Below are 13,488 nucleotides of genomic sequence, written 5' to 3' on the forward strand. Positions count from 1 at the left end.
TACTCAAGACTGGCAGCAGCTCTCCAGGGTCTCAGGTCGAGGTCTTTCCCATCACCTACTACCAACTCCTTTTCACTGGAGATGCCGGGGATTGAACCCAGAGCTCTCCTGCATGCCGAGCATGTGCTCAACCACTGAGCCACGGTCCCTGCCCAATTTCCAAGGCTCACAACCCACACGGCCTCACAAGATAGTTTTGTCTTTCTGTCATCTGGAGAGAGGGAGCTAAGTTGACCTGTGCTCCACGGTATTAGTACAGAGGCTGCCTTGATGCAGGAAAAAAGGAACTGAACAGGCAGCGCTGGCATGCCCTTGGAATAAAAATGCTCCCAACAGCTCAGCGGAGCCATATTTAGAACAAGCACTTTACTGGAAGGCTCGTCTTAGGGTGCTAATTGACCAAAAGGCAAACACTTTCAGTAATTGTTTGCATAATTATGATTCATCAAGGGCTGAGGCGCTTCAAGTAAATACTCTATTTCCCATTTTTACACCAGAATGTAGCAATATATTATGGCTCAGATAAATTCGTTGTACACACCATTATGACAACACATTAGACACAGTTTTGGTAGCACAAGTTTTCACAGAATGCTAGCAATTCTAGAAATTTTCCTAAATCCTGCGGCACACAAACAGAATGTGTCAACATTAGTAATGATTCTATAAGAATTGTAGCCATTTAAAATCTACTGCAAATTATAAATTGGAATTGTGGCACCACCACCCCCAATTTCCCCAAATTATGGTAAGCTGCTCTGAGATGATCATACTTTCTAGCAACTTTGGATTTCTTCATTATTCAACAGCGTGTTGTCTTTCCCCATCACTGCCAAAAGCTAATTATTCTGATGAAGATACATTTTGCGTTTCTTTATATTTCTATTTGTGGAGGTCTATGCCCCGTGGCGCAGAGTGGTAAGCTGCAGTACTGCAGTCAAAAGCTCTGCTCACGATCTGAGTTCGATCCTGACGGAAGTTGGTTTCAGGTAGCTGGCTCAAGGTTGACTCAGCCTCCCATCCTTCCGAGGTCGGTAAAATGAGTACCTGGCTTGCTGGGGGTAAAGGGAAGATGACTGGGGAAGGCACTGGAAAACCACCCCGTAAAACAAAGTCTGCCTAATAAACGTCGGGATGTGACGTCTCCCCATGGGTCAGGAATGACCCAGTGCTTGCACAGGGGATCTTTACCTATATGCCCCCCAGAGTCTGCTTACGCTCACTGCAAAAACCGTAGCAGTAGTCAGAATTACAACTTGGAGGACTTCCACATCTGCTCTTTGACCATCATGTCTTATTGTGAATGGTGACATGGTGAAATAGCCATTATTTGCCAGTTAGTTTTAGGAGATGTCACAGAATTTCATCATCTTAGTCACAGAAGATCATTACTCTTTCTGGAGTATAAAGTTCTTACAGTAGCAAGAAAAACTGTATAGTAGAGGCTGTAGTTACCAGGTTATTAACATAGTACATTTACTCCATGAATGAAAATGGATAAAGCCTTAGAAGAAGAAAAAACATCTAAGAGACTGGAGTAGTCACCTGATACTTGGAGAGTTTAAGGCCCATTCACTGCTTCCATCACAGCAAGAGAGTTTCCTTTGGTGGAAATAAGAGCACCCTTCTCCCCAAACCTCCCTCAACCTTACCTCTGATATAGTAGACTTGCAGACCTCTCTGGCCACAGATTCGAATTTTGGGTCTGTAGTCAAGTTCAACTTGTAATTCCATAAAAGCTAGAGAAAAAGCGAGCATTAGAAAGATTAGATACCGGCAAAAGGTCTTTCATGTGCACCAAACACTTGTTCATCTTAAAACACAAACCATCTTAACAATCTTTTTGCAGTGTTACTGGGAGTGCTTTGTAGAACTCAAATCAGATTTACATTGGGGCAAGCCACCCCATCCTAGGCAGCCAACAGCACTGTGAACGGAGGAGGGTTTTGTCAGTGTGTGTGCAGGTGGGCATGAGTTCTGTGAAGCAGAGCTAAGCAACCTGCTGTCTATATACTTGATGGGCAACTCAGCTAAGTGGTGGAAAGTGCTGTCAGGTCCCAGATGACCCCGTACGGTTTTCAAGTCATGACACGAACAGAGGTGGTTTGCCATTGTCTGACTCTACATAGCGACCCTGGACTTCCTTGGTGATCTCCCATCCAAGTACTAATCAGGGCCAATCCTGCTTAGTTCCCAAGATCTGATGAGATCAGGCTAGCTTGGGTCATCCAGGTCAGGGTAAACGCAACTTACAAGGTTATTTTGATTTGGTCAAATGACTATAAATTAAAGATTGACTGAACTTACAAGGTTGGAGTAGCAAACATTCTCACTTGCATCAAATAATGCATGCCAAGTTGCACACAAGGTTAACACATGATATTTAAGAAAATACCAGAAGTCCAGAGCTCTTTTGCCTACTCTTATAAAAAGTTATGCCGAATTTGCAGTTTGGGGCAGCAGATTGGCTTGTGTGCAAATCACAGCCTTTTCTGAAATTAAACAGAAAGCAATGTTCTCGGTTGTGAAGAATCAGAAAAGATGGTTAGCGAGGAAAGGCGTCATTGCCCAGAAGAGCTGTAATTCCATGACATGGCAGCTACATCTTGTCCAACCACCTAAACTGCCTCTTAACATCCATACCCTCCCTGCTGAAGTTGGATGTGTATCTTCCTGGCAATGCCATGTGCCAATTTTATTGCTTCTCCTACCCAAAATTAATTTTATTGCTAAGTGCCAAAGAGTACCGCTTTCAAATTAGTAAACAGGCACATAAACATACACACATACCCATATCAGAGCATGTCAAGCTCCAAAGTGTGTTGCAGATGGGCTCGATGCCCATCTGCCAGACCGAGTAAGAAAACTCAAAAATGCAAGTAGAGAAAACTGAACACTTGAATTCGGACTTATGGCAGCTTTGCAGATCAGTGCTGGTCAGAAGGATGGTTGTTCAGAAGGATGTTCATATTCTTGTCTCCATCCCTACAAAAGCACAGTAGTGAGGAGCTGCCTGTCTACATTCCAACCTTCCTGTGGCCTTATAAGGTTACACAGGGTTCCAGTGTGTTTTCTGTGCAGCACAATACTCTGGTGGGGGTGAGGTTGCAGATAGATTACATACCCAGGGACAACCAGTGTGCGCCCCGTTATGTGGCTTGCTGTGTGTGTGTGCGTGTGTGTGTGTGTGTGAATGACACAAAGATCATGGCACATTGCTGATCCTGGAAATGGCACAGGTGTTCCTAACATAATGGCTGCCAATGAATTCCTGTGTCAACAAGGCGTTCTGTTAGAAAGCACACACTGCCTGCATACACGACTGAAGGGAGGCAAAGAGAAACAAGTCTTTTCTTCTTGGAGACGTAGAGATGAGGATAACAGAAAGCAGCACATTTGTTAAGAGCAGAAGTTCAAAGCCACAGGAGCTCTGTAAGGAGCAAGCATCAAAACGATGAGAAAAAGAAAAACACTTACGTGGTTGCAGTCTGATGAAATTTCATTGTCCGTCTGGGAAAGAAAGAAAGAAAGAAAAAGAATTCCATTAATTCAGACAGGTCAGGATGCACTGCCTTCCTTCTCCAAAAAAAGGCCCTTGTTGTTTCAGTACAATGAAAATTATTACCAGCTCTGCAAATATGCCTACAGAGGTTACTAGCCTACATATTAAACACAGATCTACCAAGGGACTAGCCCTGGCTAGAGGGTTTGTGGAATTTTCCCAAGGGACACATTTCAAAAGACATACATATATGAACACTAGAAGTCTATAAAACATCCAAAGGCCAAAAGGATTTCATTCAAGGAGACTCAAGGACTTTCTAGGCCTCCTGTGATTGCAGGACATACAACATTTTCCCCCATCCACATGCCACAAGAAGAGCAGCATCTCTAGAAGAGGCGGACAGAAGTGGATTTTTCCCTGCCTCCTTGCCTTGAAAAGGCAGGGGTTGGGGGACCTACATGGATGGGCAGCAACACAGGTATCTGCACTGAGGAGGGGAGAAAGCTGAGACATCTGCCGCAGAAGGCAAGAAAAGCCACTTGGGGCTAATGCTGCAAATTATTTTGCATTTAAATCTTCATGGGTTTTTTTAAGCTTCTTTTTTTAAAGCAACCTTGGGAGACAGGTGTGTTTTTTAAAACCTACAAAGGGTGTGTGGGGGTGGAATTAAATCTATAAATTAACCAAGCTCAGGTATGCATAGCTGTGTACGCTTACATCCCTGCCTATCTTCCCCCAGTTAGATTTAGGCTTATAAACTCCTTTGGGGTGGGATCTCTTTTTCCCACTTCTGAAACTCTTGCAAGGCATCATATAAGGGTGGTGCTGTGAATGGCCCCCATTATCACCATCATCATCATTAATACTGAGTCCGATGTCCCCCATCTCAGCTGGCAAAAACAGAACTCAGGCTCTCGGTCAGGTAGAGCTCTCGGTGACCCTGGGCTTCTTTCCACTCAAGTCTAGAGTTGCATCCTTGATTCTGATCCATCATGGTCTTTTGATGGACTGCACTTTCTCCCTGCCCTTCCTCAGATTCTTGCTTTGAAGCATTTAATCAAAGAACATGTTTGGTACCTTGCTTAAAGTAAGTAAATGGGACACGCCTGTATCACAAGAATACGAGCAGTGTGCCGCGGTGGTTAGAGTGCCAGACTAGCATCTGGAGGGACCCGGATTTGAATCCCCACTCTGCCATGGATGCTCGTTGGGTGAACCTGGGCCAGCAAACCCTACCGCACAGGGTTGTTGTGAAGATAAATGGGAGTAGGGGAGAACAATGTAAACTGCTTTGGTACCTCACTGGGGAGAAAGGTGGGGAACAAATGAAGTAAATAAACACTCCACAAGACAGATATCGAAATACCCAATGGGAGTAGTAATGCATGCTGCAGCAAGGCCCTCTTCCCATGTTCCTCTAGCCCAAACTGATACAATCTGCTCTTGGCTCCCACCTTTTGTGGCCAAGTTCCAAGCTTCTCCAGACTGACTGACTTTCTCCCCTCCCCACACCATTCATAAACATGTGATACCTCTCAGAAAGTACCCATGCAATTCCTGTGTTTGCTAAGTGGGCAAGAACCAGGCACCTTATCTTAGAACACAATGACCCTTGTAAATAGACCTTCAGAAGTATTTCAGTCATAAGGAAGCACTTTCCATTGTGGGGGGGGGGAGTGAGAGGAAAACACAATGTGAAGCTCCAGGTTTTATGCTTCAGCGCATGGCACCACTATGTCACTGTTTACCTCCTAGCCCCACCTAGTCAGGAAACATTCTCCATCTATATTCTGTATCAACAATAAGAGGTGGACAAAAAGCTACCCCACACAGTTTTCCTGCACTAGCTATGGCTGTGGGGAAAGAAAGGGAAAGAAAACCTCATGCCTATTTTGTTTTAGTTTTCTAAAGTTAACACTGGGGGAGCAGAGAGAGCAGCTTTTTATAGTCCTGCAATGAACGACACATCCCAACAAACAGGATGTGGTATTTTTTAACAACTGGAGCCTTGACTACTTACCGTGAGGGCTCCTTCTTTTCTGAGGCGGAGGGCATCTTGGAACTGTGGGTTATTGTCCACGCCCTATCTGGGGAGGCAGGACCAAATTAACTTCCTGCTGCCCCCTGTTAACCCGCTGTACCTCAGTCACAGGCTTGCCTAGCTCTTAGACAGGAACAAAACGAGGTATAACGGAACAAAAACGTAACCTTAACCAATCAACACATGAAGGAAAAACATTCCTATAACATTACAAACAGACAGGCAATGGGACCGGAATTAGGTCTGAAAATGGCTGTCTTCTGAAGGTATGGTCGATAGCACGTTGTCCTGACTCTTCGCCCGGGTGGGCAAGATGCCCTCCGCCTCAGAAGAGAAGGAGCCCTCACGGTAAGTAGTCAAGGCTCCATTCTCCTCTGAGGCTCGGGCATCTTGGAACTGTGGGACCTATAAGAGCTCCCATCAGGGTGGGTCATGCGTTCTCATCCACTACGTGCTGTAAGACCCTACGGCCAAAGGCCGCCTGTGCAGATGACCATGTACTGATCTTGTAGTGCTTGACAAATGTTGACACGCTTGACCACGTGGCTGCGCGGCAAATTTCGTCAACAGGAGATTGTTTGTCAAACGCCGCCGTTGTAGAGGCGCTGCGAAGCGAATGAGCCGTAATTCCCGGTGGAAGAGGAGCCCCCGCTGCTTTGTATGCCTCAGCTATTGTTGACTTTAAGGCATAACTGATGGATGCCGCTGACATTCTGAAACCCTTGTTAGGGTTGGATATGTTAATAAACAAATAGTCTGTCTTTCTCAGGTCTGATGTTCTCTCAATGAAGATGCGCAAGGCTCTACGTAGGTCGAGAGAGTGCCAAGATCGTTCCTTTGGGCAAGAAGGTTTAGGACAGAACGATGGTAAGGAAATATCCTGACCGCGATGAAAAGGAGAATTAACCTTGGGGATAAAGGTGGGGTCTGGTCTTAATACCACCTTATCCCTATGAAAGATGCATAGTCCCTGACGAATAGACAGGGCTCGCAATTCTGACACTCGACGAGCCGATGTGATGGCTATGAGAAATAGAACTTTCATCCTAAGAATCCTAAGAGGAGCTGTCCGAAGGGGCTCGAAGGGTTCCTTCGTTAGGGCCTTAAGAACGATGTTAAGATTCCAGGTAGGGAACCGGTGAACAGTAGGAGGTCGAGTCTGGGAAACTCCCTTTAGAAAGGAGACGATATGCCGATGCTTGGATAACGCCGCTCCATCCACCATTGGAACCACTGTTGCTATGGCCGCAACCTGTCTGCGAAGAGTAGAAACTGCCAGGTTTAGTCTCACTCCCTCCTGTAAGAAACCCAGGATGTTGTTAACTCCTGGTTGAAGAGGGTCAAACTTCTTTCTACGTGCCCATCTGACAAACGCTTTCCATGATGCGGAATAAATGCGACGGGTTGCAGGTCTGCGCGCCTCAAGAATGGTGTTCACGACCTCTGTGGGGTAACCCAGTTTGACCAGGCTCAACCTCTCAAGTGCCAGACGGTCAAGCAGAACCAGTGGGGGTCTGGATGGACTAGAGGACCTTGGCGTAGAGTCCCCCACTGAGTTGGAATTCTCCATGGTTCTTGAACTGCTAGTCTTTATAGAGTGACGAACCATGGACGGCGAGGTCAAAACGGGGCCACCAGGAGTACATTGGCCTTTTCCATCTGGATCTTGCGAAGGACCTTCGGAATGATTGGCAGAGGTGGGAAGGCGTACAACAGAGTCCTTGGCCAAGGACTGAGAAGAGCGTCGATTCTCTCTGTGTCTGGATGGAAGAATCTCGAGAAGAATCTTGGAAGTTTGGAATTGTCTGACGAGGCGAACAAATCGACCTCTGGAAGACCAAATTTTTGAGTGATGAGACGAAAGGAGTCCTGGTCCAAGGACCACTCTCCTTCGTTTACTTGCTGCCTGCTCAGCCAGTCGGCCTCCACGTTGAGAGCGCCCTTTATGTGTTCCGCTCGTATTGATAGAACCTTGAACTGGGCCCAGCGGAACAGTTTGACTGCTTCCCGATGTAACGTCGATGACCTTGTGCCCCCCTGTTTGTTCAGGTGGGCCTTGGTAGTCGTATTGTCCGTCCTGACTAGAACGTGGTGGTTGCAAATGTCCGCTGAGAAGAATAGAAGAGCCAGTCTCACAGCTCTTAGCTCCAGGACGTTGATGTGAAGATTCGACTCCTGAGCAGACCAGCGTCCCTGGGCCATCTGCCCGTTGAGGGTGGCTCCCCACCCTTCCAGACTGGCGTCCGTAAAGAGCTGGAGAGGATCCTCGTGCAGGTACTGTGTAGGTTTGGTTAAATTCTCCCTGGATGCCCACCACCGCAGGCTCTTGCGGACCCTGAGTGGTAAGGGAATGCTCCTGTCCCTCTTCATCCCAATGTCCCCTTGATATGGACGAAGGAGCCACTGTAATTGTCTGGAGTGGAATCTGGCCCAAGGCACCACTGCTATGCACGAAATCATGTGCCCTAAAAGTTTCGCTAGGGACATTAGCCTGGCTGATTTGGAACTGGCGGCCGAAGCAGCCCGACTGACAATTTTTTCCACTCTCTCTCGGGACAGGGTTACAGTATTTTTCCGAGAGTCTATCCGCACTCCCAGGTGTACCAGAGATTGTGCGGGGGTGAGGGAACTTTTCTCGAAGTTCACTAAATATCCATGGTCTTGAAGAACCTGGACTACTCTGTTGGTATGGGTCCGGGATTGTTCCCTGGATTGTGCACAGATCAGGATGTCGTCCAGGTACGGATGTACCTGGATAGACTCCTGTCTGAGGGTGGCCATAACAGTCACCAGGGTCTTTGTGAAAACCCGGGGGGCAGAGGCTAACCCAAAGGGGAGGGCCCTGAATTGATAATGATTGATGCCATGGGTGAACCGAAGGAACCTCCTGTGGGCTGGATGGATAAGGACATGGAGGTAGGCCTCCGTCAAATCCACCGCCGTCATGAAAGTCTGAGGCTGGAGGGACTCTATGATGGATTTTAACGTTTCCATCCGGAAATGTTTGCGCCTCATTCTCCTGTTCACATACTTTAAATTGAGGATAGCCCTCCAGTCTCCATTTTTCTTCGGAACCGTGAAGAAGATGGAGTAGATCCCCAACCCCCTCTCCTGGTTGGGGACCTTCTCCACGGCTCCTATGTGCAATAGGTGCTGAATTGCTGTGGCGGTTCTGGCCCTCTTCTCTTTCTTCAGGGGTAAGGGGGAAGAAAGGAAACGATCCCGGGGCAGGGAAGAAAACTCCAGGAGATATCCCTGAGAAATTATTTGGGATACCCACGAATCCGGGTTGGATCTGGCCCAAATGTGACTGAAAGCCTGAAGTCTCCCCCCCACTGCCAGCAGTGAGGCGTCATTGTAAATTGCTGTTTTTGGGGAACTTATCCCCTTTGTCAGGTCTAGTCTGGCCTTGTCTCTGGAACTTCCCCCCTTTCCGAAAGGATCTACTCTGGTTCCATGAGTTACTCTGGTTCCAGGAGCCCTTTCTGTAATCTGCCCGGTATCTGGGAGGGACCTTGGAAGAACGAAAGGACAGGTAAGAAGAGGATCTATTCTCCTTCCGAAGTTGCCTAGGGAGGACGTGTTTCTTATCCCTAGTTTCAATCAAAATCCCGTCCATTTTTTCTCCAAAAAGCCGGCCCCCTTTAATGGGGTAGGACATGAGAATGGTTTTAGATCTGAAATCGGCCGGCCAGGCCCTTAGCCACAGGGCCCTTCTAATGGATGTGGTAGAAGCCATGGCCCTAGCCGTGAAGGACATTGTGTCCAGAGAGGCATCTGCCATAAGAGTGATGGCGCTAAGCACTCTCTCCAAGCCAACAACCCTGTGGTTGTCAGGCGGAACCAATTGTAGGAGTTTTTTGACCCATAAATAAGAAGCCCTCGCAAAAATGGAAGTAGTGGCGCTAGCCTGGATGGCTAGGGCCGAAGCCTCGTGAGCCTTTCTTGCTAAATGATCAGTCTACCTGTCCAACTGGTCACGGATGGATCCCACCCCATCCTCAGGAATCAACCCAGGGGTCTGAAGGTCAGCCACTGAAGCATCGACTACATGAACCTTCAACATCTGCATGGCGTGAGGAGCCAGAGTATAACGTTTTTTGATGTAGGCCGGGACCTGTTTATTAGAGGAGGGGTTATCCCACTCGTCCGTGATGGCCCTAATAAAAAACTCTGGGAAAGGAACTAGGTTGCTTTGAGTTGTCCTTCTAGGGAAGCACTCCCTAACTCCCTCTTTGAATTTTGATTTGGGTTCCTCTGAGGACTGTTGCTCCTCATTAAGGTCCAAAGCGATCATAGCCTTTGCCAACAGGCCCTGGAAGTCCTCTCCCGAGAACAACCTGGGCTGTTGGTCATCGGGGCGGGGGGTCTCGTCCTCGGAGTCGAACTCCCCCTCCTCGCGTTCTTCCCCTTCTGACTCCTGGTCAGTGGTAATGGTATCCTGAAGGCTAGGGGAGTCAGATTGAGAAATTGGCTGTGACTGTGCCTTTTTAGCGGCCTTAGTGGGCCATGAGGCGGATGTCTCCCCTCTGGATGCCCCCCCCCCCCGAGGTGGATGAACTGCCCTCTTCCCCCTGAGATTGGGGGACTAAGGTAGGAGAGGATCCTGAAACCCCGTTAGAGAACTGGGGCAGGCGCATTTGAAAAGCCTGGAAGGCTTGCCACTGCCTCTGCAAGGCTATATTAACCATGTCATTAGCTTGATCAGCAGTTAAAAACCTCCCTGTTGCCGCCCCTGAGGTGGGAAAGGGGTTAAAAAATGGTTGCTGGACTGGAGCCTGCTGCATAGGCATAAAGTGGCCCCCTATAGGCCCCAAGGAAAAGGCGGGAACAGAAACAGCGGGCTGCCTTTTTGTTTGCTCCGAAAGGGGGGGGTACGTTACCACCTCCCGACGGGAGACCGTCTGTCGCCACGGGATCTGAAGTCGCGGGGCGAAGTTGCTGTTGAGGAGGGCTGGGTCCGCGAGTAGACAGTCGGGGCCTTCCCGCTGGCTCTCGCCGCGCCGGCGAACTTCCCGCTGCCGCGCTTCCTGCGTTTAGCGCCGGCAAGGGACGGCGCCGCTTTTCGCGCCTTTTTCTGCTTGGGCTGAGCGGCGACTCTGCGAGCCTCCTGTGGCTCTCTGCTCTCCTCCGTCGCCGGGGTGGATACGCCCTCGTCGCCCTTGGGCAGTGCGCTGTTAGTCAGGGCGAATTGGACCAGCCCCACTGAGTAGTCGTTCTCCGAGAGAAGGTCATCTTCTCTGTCCAAAATGGCGTCCGCCATTTTTTCTCCCCTTCTCCTCTCGCTTCAACACTCAGGAAGACACCAGGAAGGTCGAGGGAAAAGACACCGGGTAGGTCGGGTCGGGTGGGGAGGTAATTGGAAAGAAGGTTGAGGAAAGGAATAAGGGAAAGGACACAAAAAAGCCTCTAAACCTAAGCCTAACTCACAGAGCTGTGAAAACTCACTGCTCTCCCCACTAGGCAGGACAAAAGACTGAGGAACAGCGGGTTAGTGTCCCAACAGGGGGCAGCAGGAAGTTAATTTGGTCCTGCCTCCCCAGATAGGGCGTGGACAATAACCCACAGTTCCAAGATGCCCGAGCCTCAGAGGAGAATAACTTCTTTCAATACAATTCTCCACAGGCTTCTTTAGCGTGGCATTTTTTGAAAAAGAAGGACATGCAATCAAAATGAATGCCACTTTTAAGTAATGACATTCCTATTGAATATTTTCACCCTTCTCCAAAACAAGGAAGCCAGACAACATGACAGCAATCATGCATCTTCTCATCTCCTAGCTTATACTGCTATGTGAATGCCACGTGTAGCATTCATGGAGCCTAACCTTATGACCATGGTACTGGTATTTCTACTTAGTACCGCATTCTTGTTCAGCAGGAAACAACACATTTACCAGCACCAAAAGTTCATGTGCCTTACAGTGTAATCCTAAATGGATTTATGCCATTCTTGTCAATGGACTTATAAGGGTACAACTCTGCTTAGGACCACGCAGTGGGAGACCAAGCATCCAGGATTTTTCTGGTTCTGCCCGTTCAGATGAGTTACAGAGCACCTGGTGGGTAGTTGCAGTAGGCTCAGGGATGGCGCAGCCGCACCGCCTCCTGAGCAGCTTGGTGGCCCAGCGCAGAAGGGGGAAATGTATTTCTCCAAAAAACTCCATGTAACTGCCCCAATAAGTTGCACTGGGCTGCACCATGGTTTTTGCAGGCGCAAGTTTGTGCAAGTTTGTGCCTGCAGGCAAGTTTGCACTTGCAAAAGGGGGCATTCCCAAGGCTAAAGGGCTTAGGGAGCTGACTAAAAGCCCTGCCCCAAGGAAAACCTCCTTTGGTGCTGGTGTGAGCCCTTGCACCAGAGAAATACTGTGGTGGCAGCTGCCCCTGCGCTTGAGCATGATGCTGCTGTACCGCTCCCTGACGCTGGTGTAAGTGGCCCGCCACTGGCATAGATGCCTATTTTCATGCCGTGAGTGGCATCTATGCCAGTGCTGGGGTCACGCCACCTCCAGAAGCCTTTCGGGGGGGGGGGCTTCAGAATTACTCTGGCTAATGCGTGCTTCCATACCCTTTCATACCATTGCATTCTACATAAACGCAAGAAAAGTTTGTTGTGACTACTGCTGGTAAAGACACTCAAAACTGCCTCATTATTCAGAATCCAAAAGCAAATCATGATCTATTTGATTAGGATCAACCAGTTACGTGGAACAGGAAGTTTTCCAATTATATATTCCATGAAAATTGTTCTGCTCCACATGGGTAAATATAATCGGTTTATCTACAGTTGCCAAGGTTGTTGTACTGCAAATCAATCATGTTAGATGGGCTAAATGTGGGATATGAAACAGGAACAAGCCCCAGTTCTCACTGATGGTCCAGGCTTGTATTTGCCTTATTTTTCTAGTTATTTAAATGTTTGAATTTGAATTGAAAGTTTTCCTAGAACATTTTCCAATTTGAATGTTCCTGGAAAATCCACATCCCTGGGACCAAACAAAATGACACAATACAGCGTGCAAGCTTTCAAGTTCTCCTAAATTCTTGCTCAGGTTGGATATTGTATAACAAATGGTGTACAACTATAGCAGAAGTTGGTTCTTGTAGGTTATCCGGGCTGTCTTTCAGTGGACACTGTCCTTCAGTGTTACTACTCTGAAGATGCCTGCCACAGTTGCTGGCGAAACGTCAGGAAAGAAAATTCCAAGACCACGGTTACACAGCCCGGATAACCTACAAGAACCAATGAACTCTGACCATGAAAGCCTTCGGCAATATAGCAGAAGTACCAAACAATCCTTGTAACTCACTGATCAAGATTCATGACTACTCTGATAAGAGGGCCACACAGTAAATCCAGGTATTAACTGTACAGATTTAACCACTAATATGAATTAATTATACAAGGAATGTATATGTATACTTTTTTTAAAAAAAGAGGGGTTAAAAAGGGGTCATTGAAAATGGGGTGTTTTTAATGGCCTTTCATTCCAAACCTGGAAAACCCCAATCTCATTCTTGGACTTGGCAGCTTGTCTTCCAAATCGGGCCAGAATCAAACCCTAAAGTCTAGTGCTCCCAGTATACACTGTGGTTGGGTGCAAACTGTTCATGCAGCTGCATAAGTATCCCTTGACACACAGAACATGTGCCTGAGTCTTTCCCTCTGGATTACTTGCTGCCCACATGCCTGGATCCCTGCCTCAGGAATTGGGATCTTGGCTGACAGCTGTGCAGCTGCAAAGCTACTGCAAGCTCTGTTTTCTTTTTCCTCCCCCAGTTGTCCCTTGTGACTCCCTTCTCGAGAGGAGTACTTGCAATTTTTGAATGCTTAGAGCAACAGACGTCCTAATATTGGACATTATATGGAATAAGTGGGGACACACAACACTTGCAAATCTCAGGGTTCTCCCGTGTTTGAAGGAAATGTACCCTTTCTACAT

General features: G+C 47.8%; 1 protein-coding gene across 1 annotated transcript in view; it reads right to left on the reverse strand.

Annotated features, from left to right (window-relative positions):
* The window catches only part of GLG1 (golgi glycoprotein 1), an 85,590-nt gene that overhangs the window by 43,318 nt on the left and 28,784 nt on the right, over positions 1-13,488 (reverse strand). Inside the window, exons 2-3 of the mRNA XM_056862636.1 lie at positions 3,478-3,510; positions 1,653-1,739 (exon numbers count right to left, since the gene is read on the reverse strand). Of these exons, the coding sequence (XP_056718614.1) occupies positions 1,653-1,739; positions 3,478-3,510 (120 nt within the window). The remainder of the gene's footprint in view (positions 1-1,652; positions 1,740-3,477; positions 3,511-13,488) is intronic.

The sequence above is a fragment of the Euleptes europaea genome, chromosome 17, assembly GCF_029931775.1.
Source record: "Euleptes europaea isolate rEulEur1 chromosome 17, rEulEur1.hap1, whole genome shotgun sequence".
NCBI classification, from domain to species: Eukaryota; Metazoa; Chordata; class Lepidosauria; order Squamata; family Sphaerodactylidae; genus Euleptes; species Euleptes europaea.